Source organism: Hyperolius riggenbachi, chromosome 2 (assembly GCF_040937935.1).
Source record: "Hyperolius riggenbachi isolate aHypRig1 chromosome 2, aHypRig1.pri, whole genome shotgun sequence".
Classification (NCBI taxonomy): Eukaryota; Metazoa; Chordata; class Amphibia; order Anura; family Hyperoliidae; genus Hyperolius; species Hyperolius riggenbachi.
In genome coordinates, this window is record NC_090647.1 from 251,731,672 (window position 1) to 251,750,048 (window position 18,377).

An 18,377-nucleotide genomic window follows, 5' to 3' on the forward strand; every position below is an offset into this window, starting at 1 on the left:
AGACAGTAATAAAGTTACTAGTTAGGTAGAAGCTAATCCAGGAATGTTCTAGGCCATTGACACCCAGTGCTTAAAGCGTTTGGTCAGGGCCTCCTTTTAATCACGCTCTAGTATATGGGTAAATACTTAAAGCTTCTGCCTAAGAAAAAAAATAATTGCAGCATATTGGAAAAGGTCAATGGGCTCTATTCACAATGGGCAGTTCGGTAAAATCTTTTTGGTTGGTAAAATACCTCATTCGGTATTTTACACTTTTTTTTTTCCAAATTCACTAAAGTTTTCCTGCATGAGGCAGATGTTTGGTAATTTACAAAACAAAACATGCCTCAATTCACTAAGCTGTGCTCGGTAAGTGTCACTCACCAGCGTGGAGTAGGTCAGCGGGCAGGCAGGGAGCTGTGTGTGTGACTCCTTTTTCTGTCCAATGCAGCCTGTCATTCCTTTAGATGTGCTGCAGCCACCACGGGGAGCGCTTCTGTATGCCAGAATACAGATTTATGCTGTACATCTAAAGGGATGCAGGAAAGCCCTCAGAATTGTTTGCTTCCTCTGCTTTGATACAGTGAAAAACCCACCCGATATTCCATTGCATCAAATCAGAGTGAGAAGCAGGCCTTGTGGCTCTCCCTATTGGCTGCCTGGCTCTCCCCAAAGGCTGTCTGTCAATCCACCGCACAGAGACAGCATGGGGAGAGCAAGTTATCGGCTGCTGGGAGCTAGAGAAAAATACCAAACACTTTTGGCCGGTAAAGTAAATGCAGAAATCTTTGTGAATTGACATTTCTTGACATTTCCTGTGGTAATTACTGCACAAAATATCTGACCATATATGGGTTACAAGCCACCTTAATGTATCAAGTATCAAAAATTTATTTAAAGGGGAACTGAAGAGAGAGGTATATGGAGGTTGTCATGTTTATTTCCTTTTAATCAATACCAGTTGCCTGGCAGCCCTGCTGGTCTATTTCTCTGCAGTAGTATCTGATTAAAACCAGAAACAAGCATGCAGCTAGTCTTGTCAGATCAGACTTATAAGTCTGAACCACTGAAACACCTGATCTGCTGCATGCTTGTTCAGGGGCTATGGCTAATAGTATTAGAGGCAGAGGATCAGCAGGGCTGCCAGGCAACTGGTATAGTCTAAAATGAAATAACCATGACAGCCTCCATATACCTCTCTCTTCAGTTCACCTTTAAACAGTTGGGGACATGCAAAATCTCAAAATGACATACATATCAAAAGGAAGCAAATATGATTCAAAAGTTAAAATTGCTTATGCAAAAAACTCATGTAGCCATCAAAGCAGCATTAGTAATAATAAATGTTCCGGTTCAGTAAGACAATTGGACAATCCCACGCTCACATACTCCAAGCATCCCGCGCTTGCATACTGGTGCCATGCATAGATTTAGCAAATTGTGGCGGGGGCCCCCCTTAGAATTATCATAATCCTATGGACTCCAGGTGACAGGCATAATAATAAGGTTAGACAATCCCTTCGTTCAATATCCAATTGGGGAGCTAACGTATTAGATACCCTTGAAGCTGTTATAATTTTATATATCCATATGGAGGAAAGGGGTAGATCTCACCGCAGTGCAGGCAAACAGTTGGTAGCATCCAATTCATTTCTTTGGTGCATGCGTCACTATTCCGCTTGGCGCTATGGCATGGCAACACTGGGCGTCTCGTTCGTCTTGTTCACCCGCTTAGCCCGATAGATCACCTCATCCCGGGTGGAGTCCGGCTGCAACCGGCAAACTGCTATCTCCGGTGAGGCAAACAGCGGGTAGAAGGACGCCAAACGCCCAGACGCTCAACAGCGCAGGAGCATGGCCGGAAACTCAGGCTGCGTGGCTCCGCCTACCGACGTTTCGCGTCATGTGTGACGCTTCATCTGGGTGTGTCTTCAGCATACTGCAACGCAATTAAAAACAGTCTGATAGCCCGCCCCATCACCGTGCTCACTGCGTGACTTGGATTGCAGCAGGCTGATTGATAGGCTAGTGGCCGTGCGTAAATATGTCAATCAAAAGTCTATATTTGTATAGAACGGACATGATTGGTGAGTCCTCCAATGTGGCTGATGATGTAACAGGCACCTAGACAGGATGCCAGCCATACATGTTAATGTCAGTATTCAATCGGCATTTTTTACCAGGCAAACAAAGTCATCTAGTCACATATGAACCCGTAAGGGCATCATAAGTCCGAGTTCCAGTATGGAGGAGGGGCCAGATCAAGTCAACAGGCATCCACATAGGCTATATTCTACATCCTTAGTATGGTCATCAAACTTTACTCAGTTCATGATCCTATCCTTCATTAATCATAAGGCCCATATTTCATAATTCCTAAAGCGATAATCCAAATAAAGGGATACAGATCAACCGTTCTTTGTTTTTTGGCACCTATAATGCATGACACCACCATTCACTGCGGGTTCACACATATCCCACTCAATTGTACCTTTGAATCCGCAAGAATGGGGTTAGATCCAATTCTGCATTCAAGCCAAAGGGTGCCACTGTGTTTAATTTAAATATCCAAGATGCTTCCTTACAATACAGCAGCTCATCAAAGTCCCCCCTTCTTGTGGATACCTTTAGCCTGTAAATGCCCTTAACCAGGGTACCTGTTAATTCGTTGTTATGATGTTCTATATAATGTTCATGTATACCCCCCATTGCTTTCCCTCCTTTGATCTTACCTAGATGCTCTAGTACCCGCTCTTTCATGGCCCTTTTTGTCTTGCCAACGTACTTGAGCTTGCATGGGCACTGTATCATGTACACGACACGTGTCGTATTACAGTTGATAAAAGATCGTATGTCATATTCAACATCACCCATGCTGTTCTGAAATACGTTTGTTCGTTCAACAAAAGGGCAAAGCTTGCATCCGCTACATCTATAAGACCCATTGGGTATACCTCTCTGTAGCCATGTATCACTATTGATACTATACTCGCTACGGACTAATTTGTCCTTTAAATTCGGCGCTCTTTTGGCAGTAAGAAGTGGGCGTGGGCCCACCACTTTGGCTATTTCATCTGAGGCCGTCAGGATCGGCCAAAATGTAGACAAACTTCGCAGGTCCTCCCAATGGGTGCCGTAGCTGGTCACGAGCCGCATATGTCCCTCCCCCTCCCCACTGGACCTCCCCCCGCGAGTGGCCAGAAGATCCTTTCTATCTGAATTCCACGCCCGTTTCAACGCTTTCCGTAAAACCGAGTGTGTATATCCGCGTTCACGAAAACGTTCATACATGTCCCTAGACTCTTTGCAAAAGTCATTGTCATCAGAGCAGTTCCTCCGTAAACGGAGAAACTGTCCATAAGGGATACCTCTTTTTAGCGAAGCTGGATGGTGGCTGGAGGCGTGGAGGAGTCAAAATGTGGTTAATTTATCTACCTTTGAATTACAGGACAAACATATCTCTCTCCTGAATAGGGGATTGTCCTTTTCACCAGTAACCTCAGGAGATGTATTCGAAATATATAAGGGTATCTATCTTTTCCTGAGAAAACTACTTAGAGTGACCTATGGTGATACCAATCCTCTAGATGATCAGAAGAGAGAGAATTATGTGAGTCTTACATTAAATGAAAGGGAGACGTTATCTGCGCTGGAAGCTCTATTTGATGAGAATGCACTGGAAGGGTCAGCTGCAGATGAAGAAGTGTCCTCCCCAGTAATTAATCCAGATGAATGTAGTGGAATAAGACCACCCCCCTCAGGATTACGCATTAGATCTAGCTACATGCCCCCTCTATCCCAGAATAAATATATCATAGTGTTTTTGGACACCATAGAAAAAGAGCTGTGGAAATTGCACCTGTCCCCAACCCCTGAAAATAAAAACCTAAGTAAAGATGAAGTAGAGGCCCTAAAAGAATTAATGTCAGCACCCAAGATAATCATTAAGCCAAGTGACAAAGGGGGAAACATTGTGGTACTTAATGAGGATATGTATGTTAACGAAATAGAAAGACAGTTGAGTGATAAAAACACATATTCCCTTTTACGCGAGAATCCTTTCCCCCTGATAAAAGATAGGATTAATGATTTGGTAGATGATGGTCTTTTTCATAACCATATATCCAAAACTGAGTGGGAATATTTAAAGGTAGATGCATATAATATTCCCACCATATATGTCCTACCTAAGCTGCATAAATCCCCTTCTAATCCTCCAGGAAGACCCATAGTTTCCTCAGTTGGTAGTCCCACTCAACGAATAGGGCAATTCATAGACCAAAAATTAAGTCCACTGGTACGATCCTTGCCATCATACGTTCAATACACCCGAGATGTATTGGGTGTCCTTGCTGGTCTCGAGCTGCCCACGGGGTCCTTCCTTGTGGGTATCGATGTTGAAGCCTTGTACACCTCGATTCTGCATGAGGACGGGCTCCGGGCAATGTCCTTCTTCCTCCACGAGAGATATCCCTCCGCGGGGGCCCATAATGAGTTCCTTGTTGAATGTATGCGCCTAATCTTAACGCAAAATTGTTTAAGTTTCTGCGGGAAATACTTCCGCCAAGTGTGTGGCACATCCATGGGGGCGGCGTGCGCTCCTGCATATGCATGCCTACATCTGGGATTGTGGGAACGAAAAGATGTATTCCCGAACCCAGATTTTGGGGCGCACGTCGCCCTATGGAGTCGGTATATAGACGACGTCTTGGTGGCGTGGCAGTGTGGGCGAATTGGAATAGTTTATCTCCGCCCTCAACTCTAATAAACGCAATATCAAACTCACGTACTCATACGGTAGTGAGATATCCTTTTTGGACTTGCATCTTAGAGTTGAGGGAACACACTCCTCCACGCCTCCAGCCACCATCCAGCTTCGCTAAAAAGAGGTATCCCTTATGGACAGTTTCTCCTTTTACGGAGGAACTGCTCTGATGACAATGACTTTCGCAAAGAGTCTAGGGACATGTATGAACGTTTTCGCGAACGCGGATATACACACTCGGTTTTACAGAAAGCGTTGAAACAGGCGTGGAATTCAGATAGAAAGGATCTTCTGGCCACTCGCGGGGGGGGGGCTCCAGTGGGGAGGGGGAGGGACATATGCGGCTCGTGACCAGCTACGGCACCCATTGGGAGGACCTGCGAAGTTTGTCTACATTTTGGTTGATCCTGACGGCCTCGATGAAATAGCCAAAGTGGTGGGCCCACGCCCACTTCTTACTGCCAAAAGAGCGCCGAATTTAAAGGACAAATTAGTCCGTAGCGAGTATAGTATCAATAGTGATACATGGCTACAGAGAGGTATACCCAATGGGTCTTATAGATGTAGCGGATGCAAGCTTTGCCCTTTTGTTGAACGAACAAACGTATTTCAGAACAGCATGGGTGATGTTGAATATGACATACGATCTTTTATTAACTGTAATACGACACGTGTCGTGTACATGATACAGTGCCCATGCAAGCTCAAGTACGTTGGCAAGACAAAAAGGGCCATGAAAGAGCGGGTACTAGAGCATCTAGGTAAGATCAAAGGAGGGAAAGCAATGGCGGTATATATGAACATTATAGAGAACATCATAACAACGAATTAACAGGTACCCTGGTTAAGGGCATTTACAGGCTAAAGGTATCCACAAGAAGGGGGGACTTTGATGAGCTGCTGTATTGTAAGGAAGCATCTTGGATATTTAAATTAAGCACAGTGGCACCCTTTGGCTTGAATGCAGAATTGGATCTAACCCCATTCTTGCGGATTCGAAGGTACAATTGAGTGGGATATGTGTGAACCCGCAGTGAATGGTGGTGTCATGCATTATAGGTGCCAAAAAACAAAGAACGGTTGATCTGTATCCCTTTATTTGGATTATCGCTTTAGGAATTATGAAATATGGGCCTTATGATTAATGAAGGATAGGATCATGAACTGAGTAAAGTTTGATGACCATACTAAGGACGTAGAATATAGCCTATGTGGATGCCTGTTGACTTGATCTGGCCCCTCCTCCATACTGGAACACAGACTTATGATGCCCTTACGGGTTCATATGTGACTAGATGACTTTGTTTGCCTGGTAAAAAATGCCGATTGAATACTGACATTAACATGTATGGCTGGCATCCTGTCTAGGTGCCTGTTACATCATCAGCCACATTGGAGGACTCACCAATCATGTCCGTTCTATACAAATATAGACTTTTGATTGACATATTTACGCACGGCCACTAGCCTATCAATCAGCCTGCTGCAATACAAGTCACGCAGTGAGCACGGTGATGGGGCGGGCTATCAGACTGTTTTTAATTGCGTTGCAGTATGCTGAAGACACACCCAGATGAAGCGTCACACATGACGCGAAACGTCGGTAGGCGGAGCTACGCAGCCTGAGTTTCCGGCCATGCTCCTGCGCTGTTGAGCGTCTGGGCGTTTGGCGGCCTTCTACCCGCTGTTTGCCTCGCCGGAGATAGCAGTTTGCCGGTTGCAGCCGGACTCCACCCGGGAGGAGGTGATCTATCGGGCTAAGCGGGTGAACGAGACGGCTCTACGCCCAGTGTTGCCATGCCATAGCGCCAAGCGGAATAGTGACGCATGCACCAAAGGAATGAATTGGATGCTACCAACTGTTTGCCTGCACTGCGGTGAGATCTACCCCTTTCCTCCATATGGATATATATAATATTAAAACAGCTTCAAGGGTATCTAATACGTTAGCTCCCCAATTGGACATTGAACGAAGGGATTATCTAACCTTATTATTATGCCTGTCACCTGGAGTCCATAGGATTATGATAATTCTAAGGGGGGCCCCCGCCACACTTTGCTAAATCTATGCATGGCACCAGTATGCAAGCGCGGGATGCTTGGAGTATGTGAGCGTGGGATTGTCCAATTGTCTTACTGAACCGGAACATTTATTATTACTAATGCTGCTTTGATGGCTACATGAGTTTTTTGCATAAGCAATTTTAACTTTTGAATCATATTTGCTTCCTTTTGATATGTATGTCATTTTTAGATTTTGCATGTCCCCAACTGTTTAAATAAATTTTTGATACTTGATACATTAAGGTGGCTTGTAACCCATATATGGTCAGATATTTTGTGGAAGTATTTCTATGTTGGGGTTTGCCCCGCCCATCATCCTAATTGTGGGTAAGATGATCAAGTGATTGGGGACTGCTGCCACGGGCAAACCTTTGCCCATTTGTCTCTAATTTGGTAATTACTGCACAAGTCAGTAATTTACCTCACTAGTTGGGAACTCTGATTTTCTGTGCAGAGATAGGTTTAGTGAATTGTAATTTGGGAAGATGAGCGGTAAAATCAGCTGTTTTCAGCATTACCTAACACGGGAATTATCATAATTTCTTTTGGTAAATAAAGAAGTGCTTAAATTTTATGTTTGTTTGCAATTTTGTTTAATAATATGTAGAAGTAGACCCAATGTTTTGAAGCTGTTGTCAGTCAGGGCTGGTTCACACTGGGCACTTTGGTAGCATTTTGCTGATTGCCGGCGATCAGCAAAAAGCTGTTTTTTCACTGTACAGGAAAGCAACTTAGGAGTGATTGCGTTTTGTGATTCTATAACATTGAAATGCAGTTGCTCCAAACTCACTCCAAAAATGCTGCATGCACAATCAGCAAATCGCTAATCACTGGCGATCTCTACAGTGTGAACACTGACATTGACTTGCATTAGCAACAGCATTTTGCTGATCGCCAGTGATCAGCAAATCGCTGAAAAATTGCCCAGTGTGAACTGGCCCTCAGCAAAAATTTAGCTTCAGATATCCATTATATGGTTAGCCATAAACAGGTTGATAGCATTTGATTGTGTGTATCTTGACTGGAAATGTATTGGCAAAGGGGATCAATATACGTCCTTTCTCCACTTCTACTGAATCATATTTCAGCAGAAATCTGATGGAGGGTCAATTGAACCTCTGGCACTGCTAGATCCGCAAAGAGCGGATCAGTCAAAACCAGCCTTATCAGCCTGCCGAAAGACTGTATACACGGGGAAACTGTCGTCAGAACGGCCGTCCTGCGTCCCTGTTTGAAGAGATCAGGCGTGTGCACGCACCTTTATCCTGCTTGATGCAGTACAGCTATATGAGGCCATTGAACACTACAGCACTCCTTTCACCTTACCAAAGTGAAATATTTTTGCAAAGTCAGCCAGCGTATAGTGAACTACAAACCTATTTCTGCTGCATGCCACATGGCTTGAGAAGCATTTATGAACTGTTTTCTTTAAGAGATATTTAACATATTCTTCTCTTATTTTAGAAAGGCTTTACAGCACATGATACCTCTCTCTTTAACACAAGGAACTGCAGAATTTCCAAATTTTTTATCACCAAATATTCTGGAAGAAGTAAACCACTTTCTCATGAGGACTTCAAGGTAACCATGACATTCATGTATGTTCATAACATACCGTAAGTCAGTCTGTCTGCAGTTCAGCCCCTTTATGGTTTGTTGTGTTTCCTTTTCAGCTGTTGTCAAACACCAGAAGTGGACTTAAATCTCTTGGCATTTGCGTTGGCCAGAGGGAATGTCGCAAAAATTATTACTTCTCTATGTACAGTCATGGAGCATTTGGATGTACAGTATAAGGCAGCCTCACTTATCGATTCCATGGAATCTGTTCGAATCAATCTTCTCTATAAATATGGTATTAACATTACTACTGACAATTTCTTGCTTTGCTAAAAAGCCTATTTAAGTTGCATGTATGCACCTTAGTTTGTCTAGAAGAGTAATTGCCATGTATTTGAATGTTGCCCTTCACTGCGATGCCATATGCACGAAGGGCTGATTCACATGGATATATAGCAGCCATCTCTTTACCCTATAGTAACTCTTGTCACTAACATCTCATATTTTTCAGCAGTTGGTTATTGGTTGGTACAGTGGTTACTTACCACGCCTCAAAATACTGATCAGCTGCTGCCAAAGGGCTAGAGTGTGGAGAAGAACCACCTTAAATGTCAACCATACCTTTAGAAAGCTGGAAAAATAATAAGCGAAAGCAGCATTCATGTTTGAGAAGCACTTTGAAGGCCACCCATGGCAAATCTGTTTCAATCTGTGAATGCTGCATGTGCAGTTTTTTCAGCTGGTCCGGTTCTTGTGTTACCGAACAATTGCCAATGTGTACTGCCTGGTCACTACTGTGTAGCGTATTGTGCTGAGTGAAAGGTGATGATTTCTTGACAAACAAGCTTGCAGGAAGATCTACAGCTGAATGTCAGTGTGAATTGGTGCTAATATTTCCAGACCACTTGACAGCCTTGTCAGTGTACTATACTAGCAGGTGTGTCTAGCCCTTTGAACCTTGACCTTCTTCACCCTTATCACCACCCAAAATAATGCAGATGATGACCTTGCAATATAAATACCTTGTAATGGTCAGCTGTATTAGAATGCAGTTCTGCAACACTGATCTAGTATATTTGCATGTTTCAGTATTTGTCTGGGTCATCTTTACCACAGAGTTATGCATTTTACAGTATATCTCAAATGGATGTGTGAAATCATTTGTCAGGTATACTGGTCTGCGAGCAGGACTTGGTGGAGAGCAACCATGGGTGTGAGTTTGTATGTTGCCTAAAATGGACTAGACGTTTGTAGGCACATTTTCAAGTATTGTTAACAAAACCTTTCTTACCAGTACAGTGCTGCCTTCTACCTCTCCTGCTAGGACCAGAACACAACTGTGAATAGCTGAATGATCCAACCTGTCTATATGCATATTGCAATATTACATTTTACAAGTTCTATGAATAACTGCAAATATTTTATCAGAAAATGTAATCTGAACATCTTGTAGCAACTAAAATTGTAAAAACATAAAGTGAAATTAGAAATCTCCAGATTCCACATGGACATACATATACTGTATATTATAAATGTATTAGGCTAACTCAATAAGACACGTATTGTATGTTTATGCAAACCCAAGATGACCAGGACAGTTCCTTTCTAGTGAAAATATGTTAATAGCTGTTAATAGAAGTTTTGTACACTGGCACATCAAAATAATCATTTTTTCAAACATGTTTGTATGAAAAGCGCTTTGTTTTATCTAATTGTGTGTTTTAAATCCACAACCATTTCTATTCCAGGAAGACTACTACAGTTTACTCTATTAGCCTGCGATGTCAAAGGCAAGGAAGATAAATCAGGACCGGAAAACCTACTTGTGGAACCATGGGCAGGAGATGGTGCGTACTGCATCTTTCCCACTACAATTTTAGTCCTAGAAATACATTAACAGTACTAAAGAGGAACTATCTAAGAAACTGTCCTTCTGTAAACCTCACATACCTGGAAGCCAGTAACAATATAAAGCTTTTCAGAAGTCTCTGATCACATGTATGTATCAGCTTCTTGTAACAAAAGTTTGCATGGAAGCTAGAGCTGTACCATCTAGATAGGTTCCACTTCTCTGTCACTATTCACACAGGAAGGATTTACTGTTTGTTTCTGCCCTGCCCACACACACACTGCTTTCTCACAGATCATTTGAGAACAGCTGAGTGATTTTTTTTTTTTTTTTTAGCTACAGAGAAAGGATCTGAAGAGAAAGACCTGTACTTTATTCCTGTATTTGTATGACCCCCCCCCCCCCCCCCCCCATTCAGAATGAGCTGTTCCTGGCTGCAATCTCTGTACACTGCTAGAGTAGAGAGAGACACAGGAACAGCTGATTAGTTATTTACACACAATTTGAAGCTAAATCTCTACTTTCTATCTATCATTCTGAAGACATTTTACTCACAGGATTACAGCCAGTGAATATTGTTTCTGTATGCTGGATGTGCTGGACACAGTCCTCCACAGTAATGCCCACAGTGAAAACTGTTCTCTGTAAATGTCATATTTTCTTCACATAAAAATGAAAAAATGAAGCCTTTGTGTTGCTATTTGCTAGTAATTACTGGAAATATATGTGGCATTTAGAATTTTAGTTAACTTTGAGTATAGTGCCCCAGTATATGTAGTATCAAAGTGACGAAGTATAGTTGCCACAGTATAGCTAGTATAGTGACCTAGTATAGTGACCCAGTATAGCTAGTGTAGTGCCCCAGTATAGCTAATATAGTGAGTGCCCCAATATGCCCCAGTATAGCTAGTATAGTGCCCCAGTATAGCTAGTATTGTGCCCCAGGATAGCTTGTATAGTGTCCCATGTGCCCCAGTATAGCTAGTATTGTGCCCCAGGATAGCTAGTATAGTGCCCCAGTATTGCTAGTATAGTGCCCCATGTGCCCCAGTATAGCTAGTATAGTGCCCCATATGCTCCAGTATAGCTAGTATAGTGCCCCGGGATAGCGAGTATAGTGCCCAGTGTGCCCCAGTATAGCTAGTATTGTGCCCCAGTATAGCTAGTATAGTGCCCCATGTGCCCCAGGATAGCTTGTATAGTGCCCCATGTGCCCCAGTATAGCTAGTATTGTGCCCCAGAATAGCTAGTATAGTGCCCCATGTGCCCCAGTATAGCTAGTATAGTGCCCCATGTGCCCCAGTATAGCTAGTATTGTGCCCCAGGATAGCTAGTATAGTGCTCCGGGATAGCGTGTATAGTGCCCAGTGTGCCCCAGTATAGCTAGTATAGTGCCCAGTGTGCCCCAGTATAGCCAGTATAGTGCCCAGTGTGCCCCAGTATAGCTAGTATTGTGCCCCAGGATATCTAGTATAGTGCCCAGTGTGCCCCAGGATAGCTAGTATAGTGCCCCAGGATATTATTATTATTATTATTATTTATTGTATTTATAAAGCGCCAACATATTACGCAGCGCTGAACAATAAATATATACAATGATACAAGGATGACATACAAAGGGTTATACACATAGAACAAAGTTATACATACAAATTGTACAAAATACATGATCATGCAATATGGGCTGGTTAGGTAGGCCCAGTAATACAAGTACAGGCTGTCATAGGACAGGAGCACATGATCCTGTAGATTACACTAGGGAGTGGAGGACCCTGCCAGAGGCTTACAATCTAAAGGGAGGGGTGGAAACACTAGGGGGGGGTATAGTGCCCCATGTGCCCCAGTATAGCTAGTATAGTGCCCCATGTGCCCCAGTATAGCTAGTATTGTGCCCCAGGATAGCTAGTATAGTGCTCCGGGATAGCTAGTATAGTGCCCAGTGTGCCCCAGTATAGCTAGTATAGTGCCCAGTGTGCCCCAGTATGGCTAGTATAGTGCCCCGTGTGCCCCAGTATGGCTAGTATAGTGCCCCATGTGCCCCAGGATAGCTTGTATAGTGCCCCAGTATAGCTAGTATAGTGCCCCAGGATAGTGAGTATAGTGCCCAGTTTGCCCCAGGATAGCTAATATAGTGCCCCAGGATATCTAGTATAGTGCCCCAGTATAGCTAGTATAGTGCCCCAGTATAGCTAGTATAGTGCCCCATGTGCCCCAGGATAGCTAGTATAGTGCCCCATGGCCCCATGTGCCCCAGGATAGCTAGTATAGTGCCCCATGTGCTCCAGGATAGCTAGTATAGTGCCCCATGTGCCCCAGGATGATAGCTAGTATAGTGCCCCATGTGCCCCAGGATAGCTAGTATAGTGCCCCATGTGCTCCAGTATAGCTAGTATAGTGCCCCATGTGCTCCAGTATAGCTAGTATAGTGCCCTATGTGCCCCAGGACAGCTAGTATAGTGCCCCAGTATAGCTAGTATAGTGCCCCAGGATAGCTAGTATAGTGCCCTGGGATAGCGAGTATAGTGCCCAGTGCCCAGTGTGCCCCAGTATAGCTAGTATAGTGCCCAGTGTGCCCCAGTATAGCGGCCAGTGTGCCCCAGTATAGCTAGTATAGTTCCCCATGTGCAGCTAGTATAGTGCCCCAGGATAGCTAGTATAGTGCCCCAGGATAGCTAGTATAGTGCCAAGTGTGCCCCAATATGGCTAGTATAGTGCCCCATGTGCCCCAGGATAGCTTGTATAGTGCCCCATGTGCCCCAGTACAGCTAGTATAGTGCCCCAGGATAGCTAGTATAGTGCCCCAGGATAGCTAGTATAGTGCCCTGGGATAGCGAGTATAGTGCCCAGTGTGCCCCAGTATAGCTAGTATAGTGCCCCAGGATATCTAGTATAGTGCCCCAGTATAGCTAGTATAGTGCCCAGTGTGCCCTAGTATAGTGCCAAGTGTGCCCCAATATGGCTAGTATAGTGCCCCAGGATAGCTAGTATAGTGCCCCATGTGCCCCAGGATAGCTAGTATAGTGCCCCATGTGCTCCAGTATAGCTAGTATAGTGCCCCATGTGCTCCAGTATAGCTAGTATAGTGCCCCATGTGCCCCAGGATAGCTAATATAGTGCCCCAGGATATCTAGTATAGTGCCCAGTGTGCCCCAGTATAGCTAGTATAGTGCCCCAGTATAGCTAGTATAGTGCCCAGTGTGCCCCAGGATAGCTAGTATAGTGCCCCAGGATAGCTAGTATAGTGCCCAGTGTGCCCCAGTATAGCTAGTATAGTGCCCCAGTATAGCTAGTATAGTGCCCAGTGTGCCCCAGGATAGCTAGTATAGTGCCAAGTGTGCCCCAATATGGCTAGTATAGTGCCCCATGTGCCCCAGGATAGCTTGTATTGTGCCCCAGTATAGCTAGTATAGTGCCCCATGTGCCCCAGGATAGCTAGTATAGTGCCCCATGTGCCCCAGGATAGCTAGTATAGTGCCCCATGTGCCCCAGTATAGCTAGTATAGTGCCCCATGTTCTCCAGTATAGCTAGTATAGTGCCCCAGTATAGCTAGTATAGTGCCCCAGTGTGCCCCAGTATAGCTAGTATAGTGCCCCATGTGCCCCAGTATAGCTAGTATAGTGCCCCATGTTCTCCAGTATAGCTAGTATAGTGCCCCAGGATAGCGAGTATAGTGCCCCATGTTCTCCAGTATAGCTAGTATAGTGCCCCAGTATAGCTAGTATAGTGCCCAGTGTGCCCCAGTATAGCTAGTATAGTGCCCAGTTTGCCCCAGGATAGCTAGTATAATGCCCCAGGATATCTAGTATAGTGCCCAGTGTGCCCCAGGATAGCTAGTATAGTGCCCAGTGTGCCCCAGGATAGCTAGTATAGTGCCCCATGTGCCCCAGTATAGCTAGTATAGTGCCCCATGTTCTCCAGTATAGCTAGTATAGTGCCCCAGGATAGCGAATATAGTGCCCCATGTTCTCCAGTATAGCTAGTATAGTGCCCCAGTATAGCTAGTATAGTGCCCAGTGTGTCCCAATATAGCTAGTATAGTGTCCCAGGATAGCGAATATAGTGCCCCATGTTCTCCAGTATAGCTAGTATAGTGCCCCAGTATAGCTAGTATAGTGCCCAGTGTGCCCCAGGATAGCTAGTATAGTGCCCAGTGTGCCCCAGGATAGCTAGTATAGTGCCCCAGTGTAGCCCACTCCCCCCGCGGCTGCCGCTCCTGTTACCTTATGAGCTGGCGGCCGCTTCCTGTCACAGATTCCCGTAGCCGCTCTCCTCTGTGCAGCATCTTCTATTTACAGCAGCGGCTGCTGTAAGGAGGGAAGGAAGCACGACAGCGGTTTCCATGGTAACGGCGATCGCCGCTTCAGGAAGCCGCTGCCCCGCTTCCTTGCCTCCTTACAGCAGCTGCGCAGGAAGCGCTGCTGTAATAGGAGATGCTGCTCTCCTCTGAGCGGCTACGGGGAATCTTTGACCGGAAGCGGCCGCCAGCTCATAAGGTGACGGGAGCGGCGGCCGTGGGTGGAGGGGGGCGAGAGGCCAGACCCGGCGCGGCCCAGCTGGAAACTGCCCACGGACCGGCAGTGGGCTGCGGCCCGGTGGTTGGGGACCCCTGCTTTAAAGGACTTCCGTGGAGAAAGATCTAATCGATTTTTTTTTCTCACCTTGGGCTTCTTCCAGCACCTCACAGCCGTCTCCGTCCTCGCCACAGCCCCGGTCTTCCTCGGTGTCCCCACCGGCGGGGTCGGGTCTTCTGCACCTGCATCCACATCATCTGGCGCCTACTGCACCTGCGCAGTTGTTGCGCGAAGGTGCAGTATGGGCCAGATGGCATGTCGTGCAAATCAATTAGATCGATCGCCTCAGAAGTCCTTTAAGTTTGCACAGTTTCTTGAATTGAAGTCTTCCTGTAGAAATGCCATTTTCTACTTGCATTGTTTAGTGCTCTTGCAATGTGGGCAGGTCCTTTGATAGTGACTGTTGACAGCCAGAGACTGTGCATTGTGACCTTGTACTGATTGCACCCACAATCCATTTCCTTCTAATTTTTTGTTAAGTGTACCTTAGCAATGTTAAAAAAATCATAAAAAATCAGGATTCCAAGCTCAATCCTTAATGGCAGAACAAATGCCACTAGAAGGCACTGGCAGACCTGCCCACATTGTAGTGACTTAGGAGTTAAGTAGGACCTTTTATTTAACCCTGTCAACCTTTCTCTGGGCACCCAGACATGCTCATTGTGTGCAGGTGCAGAGAATTTCTACCATTTTTGCATATGTAGGATTCTGAATATTTGATTGTAGCCCAGGGTCATTACCTTGTAGGTTACAGTTTTGATGCTTCCTGGACATCTAACAGTGTTTTGTTATCTTCAGGATTCCTCACGGAGACTGGAAAAACTAGGGCTAGCATAATTCTCTCTTCAGGAACTGAATCAGCCTTCCAGGTTACACAGCTGAGGATCAAGGTAGTTTACCTTTCTTATAAAGCTACATTTTATTTTAATTGTTCAAGTTTTGAGTTGTATGGTTTAGTTTTCAAAGCTTATACTTCTTGTCTTTTCATCAGATTTTTGAGTAAGATCTATTTACAAATACTACTGGTACACAGAATTTTGAATGTGGCATAATATATTCTAGTGAAGTCAGCTTTCCCTTCACAAACATGTCCTTGGCATAGAAGTGATTGCATTATTCTTTTTTGCAGGTCCGGAGAGGTGCAATTGGAGCCAAATGTGGCTTGGTGTTTGCTTACAATTGTCCAGAAAAGTTTCATGCTGAAAAGCATTTTAAAAGATTTGAAAAATATGACACCTGGAAGTTACCTGAATTCAAACAGTTTATAAAAGAAAGGTAGTGTATTTTAAAAACGTCTGTTTTTACTTTGCTGTTGTTATGTTTTGGTAGTTTTTCACTTTTTAAATAGTCATATATTTTTATGTACAAAGCATCATCTATGCATACTGGATATTTGCAATGACCCATACTATCCCAGAAATTACTACAAGAATTAAGGGGCCCATACACTCAGCCGATTTTCTGGCGTTTGCAAATCGGTTGGCCAATCGACCGATCGATGGCCGATTTCGATCGATTTCGATCGATTTCGATGGATTTCCATCGAACTGGCAGGGTGGAAAATTTAGGTCGATCTGATGAGATTGCTTATCAGTTTGCATTGGCCTTAATGGAAATCTGATGGCAAAAATATGCCATCAGATCGAATTTCAATAGATTTCAAACTGAAATCTATTGGAATTCTATCCTGGTAAAAAATGTTCTAAAAACGCATCAGATAGATCATCAGATGCATTTCTTATCTATCTGCTGCCAATCTGACGAGTGTATGGGCACCTTAAAGAGACTCCGTAACAAAAATTGCATCCTGTTTTTTATCATCCTACAAGTTCCAAAAGCTATTCTAATGTGTTCTGGCTAACTGCAGCACTTTGTACTATCACAGTCTCTGTAATAAATCAACTTATCTCTCTCTTGTCAGACTTGTCAGGCCTGTGTCTGGAAGGCTGCCAAGTTCTTCAGTGTTGTGGTTCTGCTATAAACTCCCCCTTCCAGGCCCTCTATGCACACTGCCTGTGTGTTATTTAGATTAGAGCAGCTTCTCTCTTCTCTCTTATCTTTTACAAGCTGGATAAATCGTCCTCTGAGCTGGCTGGGCTTTCACATAGTGAGGAATTACAGACAAGGGCAAAGCTGTTTGCAGGAAGAAAAGAGCAGCCTGAAACTTCAGTGCATGAGAGCAGAAGGGGGAAAGAAACACACAATGATCTCTTGAGATACAAAAGGAAGGGTGTATACAGCCTGCTTGTGTATGGATGTATTTTCTATGTGTGGACATACTGTACATCAACCTACTTCCTGTTTTGGTGGCCATTTTGTTTGTTTATAAACAAACTTTTTAAAACTGTTTTTAACCACTTTTAATGCGGCGGGGAGCGGCGAAATTGTGATAGAGGGTAATAGGAGATGTCCCCTAACGCACTGGTATGTTTACTTTTGTGTGATTTTAACAATACAGATCCTCTTTAACCACTTCCGGATTCTCGGAGCGTATATACACGCCCCTGAATCCTGAAGTGTATACCATGGAAACGGCCGCTCGTATGACCGGCCGTTCCATGTCAGTTCACGGAGGGTGTCTCCGTGAACACCCTGCGAGCCGATCGGCGGCTCGCAGGGTAAATGTAAACACATGGGGAAGATCTTCCCCGGTGTTTACATGTATACGGCGCTGCTGCGCAGCAGCGCCGTAGAGGAGATCGGCGATCCCCGGCCTCTGATTGGCCGGGGATCACCGGCATCTGATAGGCTAAAGCCTATCCCATCAGGCGCAGGACGGAAATCCGTCCTGCCCCGCTCACAGGGGGAGGGAGAGGGAGGGAAGGGGAAGGAGGCCAGGAAGCGCTGCGGAGGGGGGCTTTGAAGAGCCCCCCCCCCGCAAGCGCAAGCAGCCGGCGGCGATCAGACCCCCCCAGCAGGACATCCCCCTAGTGGGGAAAAAAGGGGGGAAGTCTGATCGCCCTGGCTGCTAGCTGATCTGTGCTGTGGGCTGGAGAGCCCACGCTGCACAGATCAGCATAAAATTTCATGGTGTGGAAGTGGTTAAAGGGGAACTTCAGCCTAAACAAACATACTGTCATTAAGTTACATTAGTTATGTTAATTAGAATAGATAGGTAATATAATTTTTTACCCACTCTGTTTTAAAAGAACAGGCAAATGTTTGTGATTCATGGGGGCTGCCATCTTTGACATGGGGGCAGCCATCTTTTTGGTTGAAAGGAGGTGACAAGGAGCAGGAGACACAGTTCCAACTGTCCTGTGTCCTGATAACCCCTCCCAGCTGCACACGCTAGGCTTCAAATGTCAAATTCAAAATGCATAATTTGCACCAAAACAGCAGAACGAGACCAACAACATCAGAAATCCCATCATGCTTTGCACAACATCAGGGGGGAAAAGCCCGGGCAGTTTTCTTCTGTGCAGCTAAAAATGAGGCTTGGATAAGAGAAACAAAGTTCTGATGCTGTGAAACTGTTAAAGAAACACCAGGCCTTTTCAGTGCTGCTGAGTCGATTTTTAGTCCGGAGGTTCACTTTAAGGGTGGCCAATAGCTCTGCTATCATTACTTTTGGAGTGAGGGAGCATGTGC

General features: G+C 44.8%; 1 protein-coding gene across 2 annotated transcripts in view; it reads left to right on the forward strand.

The window, feature by feature from the left end:
* Nucleotides 1-18,377, forward strand: part of ZZEF1 (zinc finger ZZ-type and EF-hand domain containing 1) — a 226,841-nt gene that overhangs the window by 66,808 nt on the left and 141,656 nt on the right. For both annotated transcript variants that reach the window (XM_068268505.1, XM_068268506.1), the window contains 5 exons: nt 8,273-8,389; nt 8,482-8,660; nt 10,114-10,212; nt 15,585-15,676; nt 15,916-16,061. In XM_068268505.1, the coding sequence (XP_068124606.1) occupies nt 8,273-8,389; nt 8,482-8,660; nt 10,114-10,212; nt 15,585-15,676; nt 15,916-16,061 (633 nt within the window). The remainder of the gene's footprint in view (nt 1-8,272; nt 8,390-8,481; nt 8,661-10,113; nt 10,213-15,584; nt 15,677-15,915; nt 16,062-18,377) is intronic.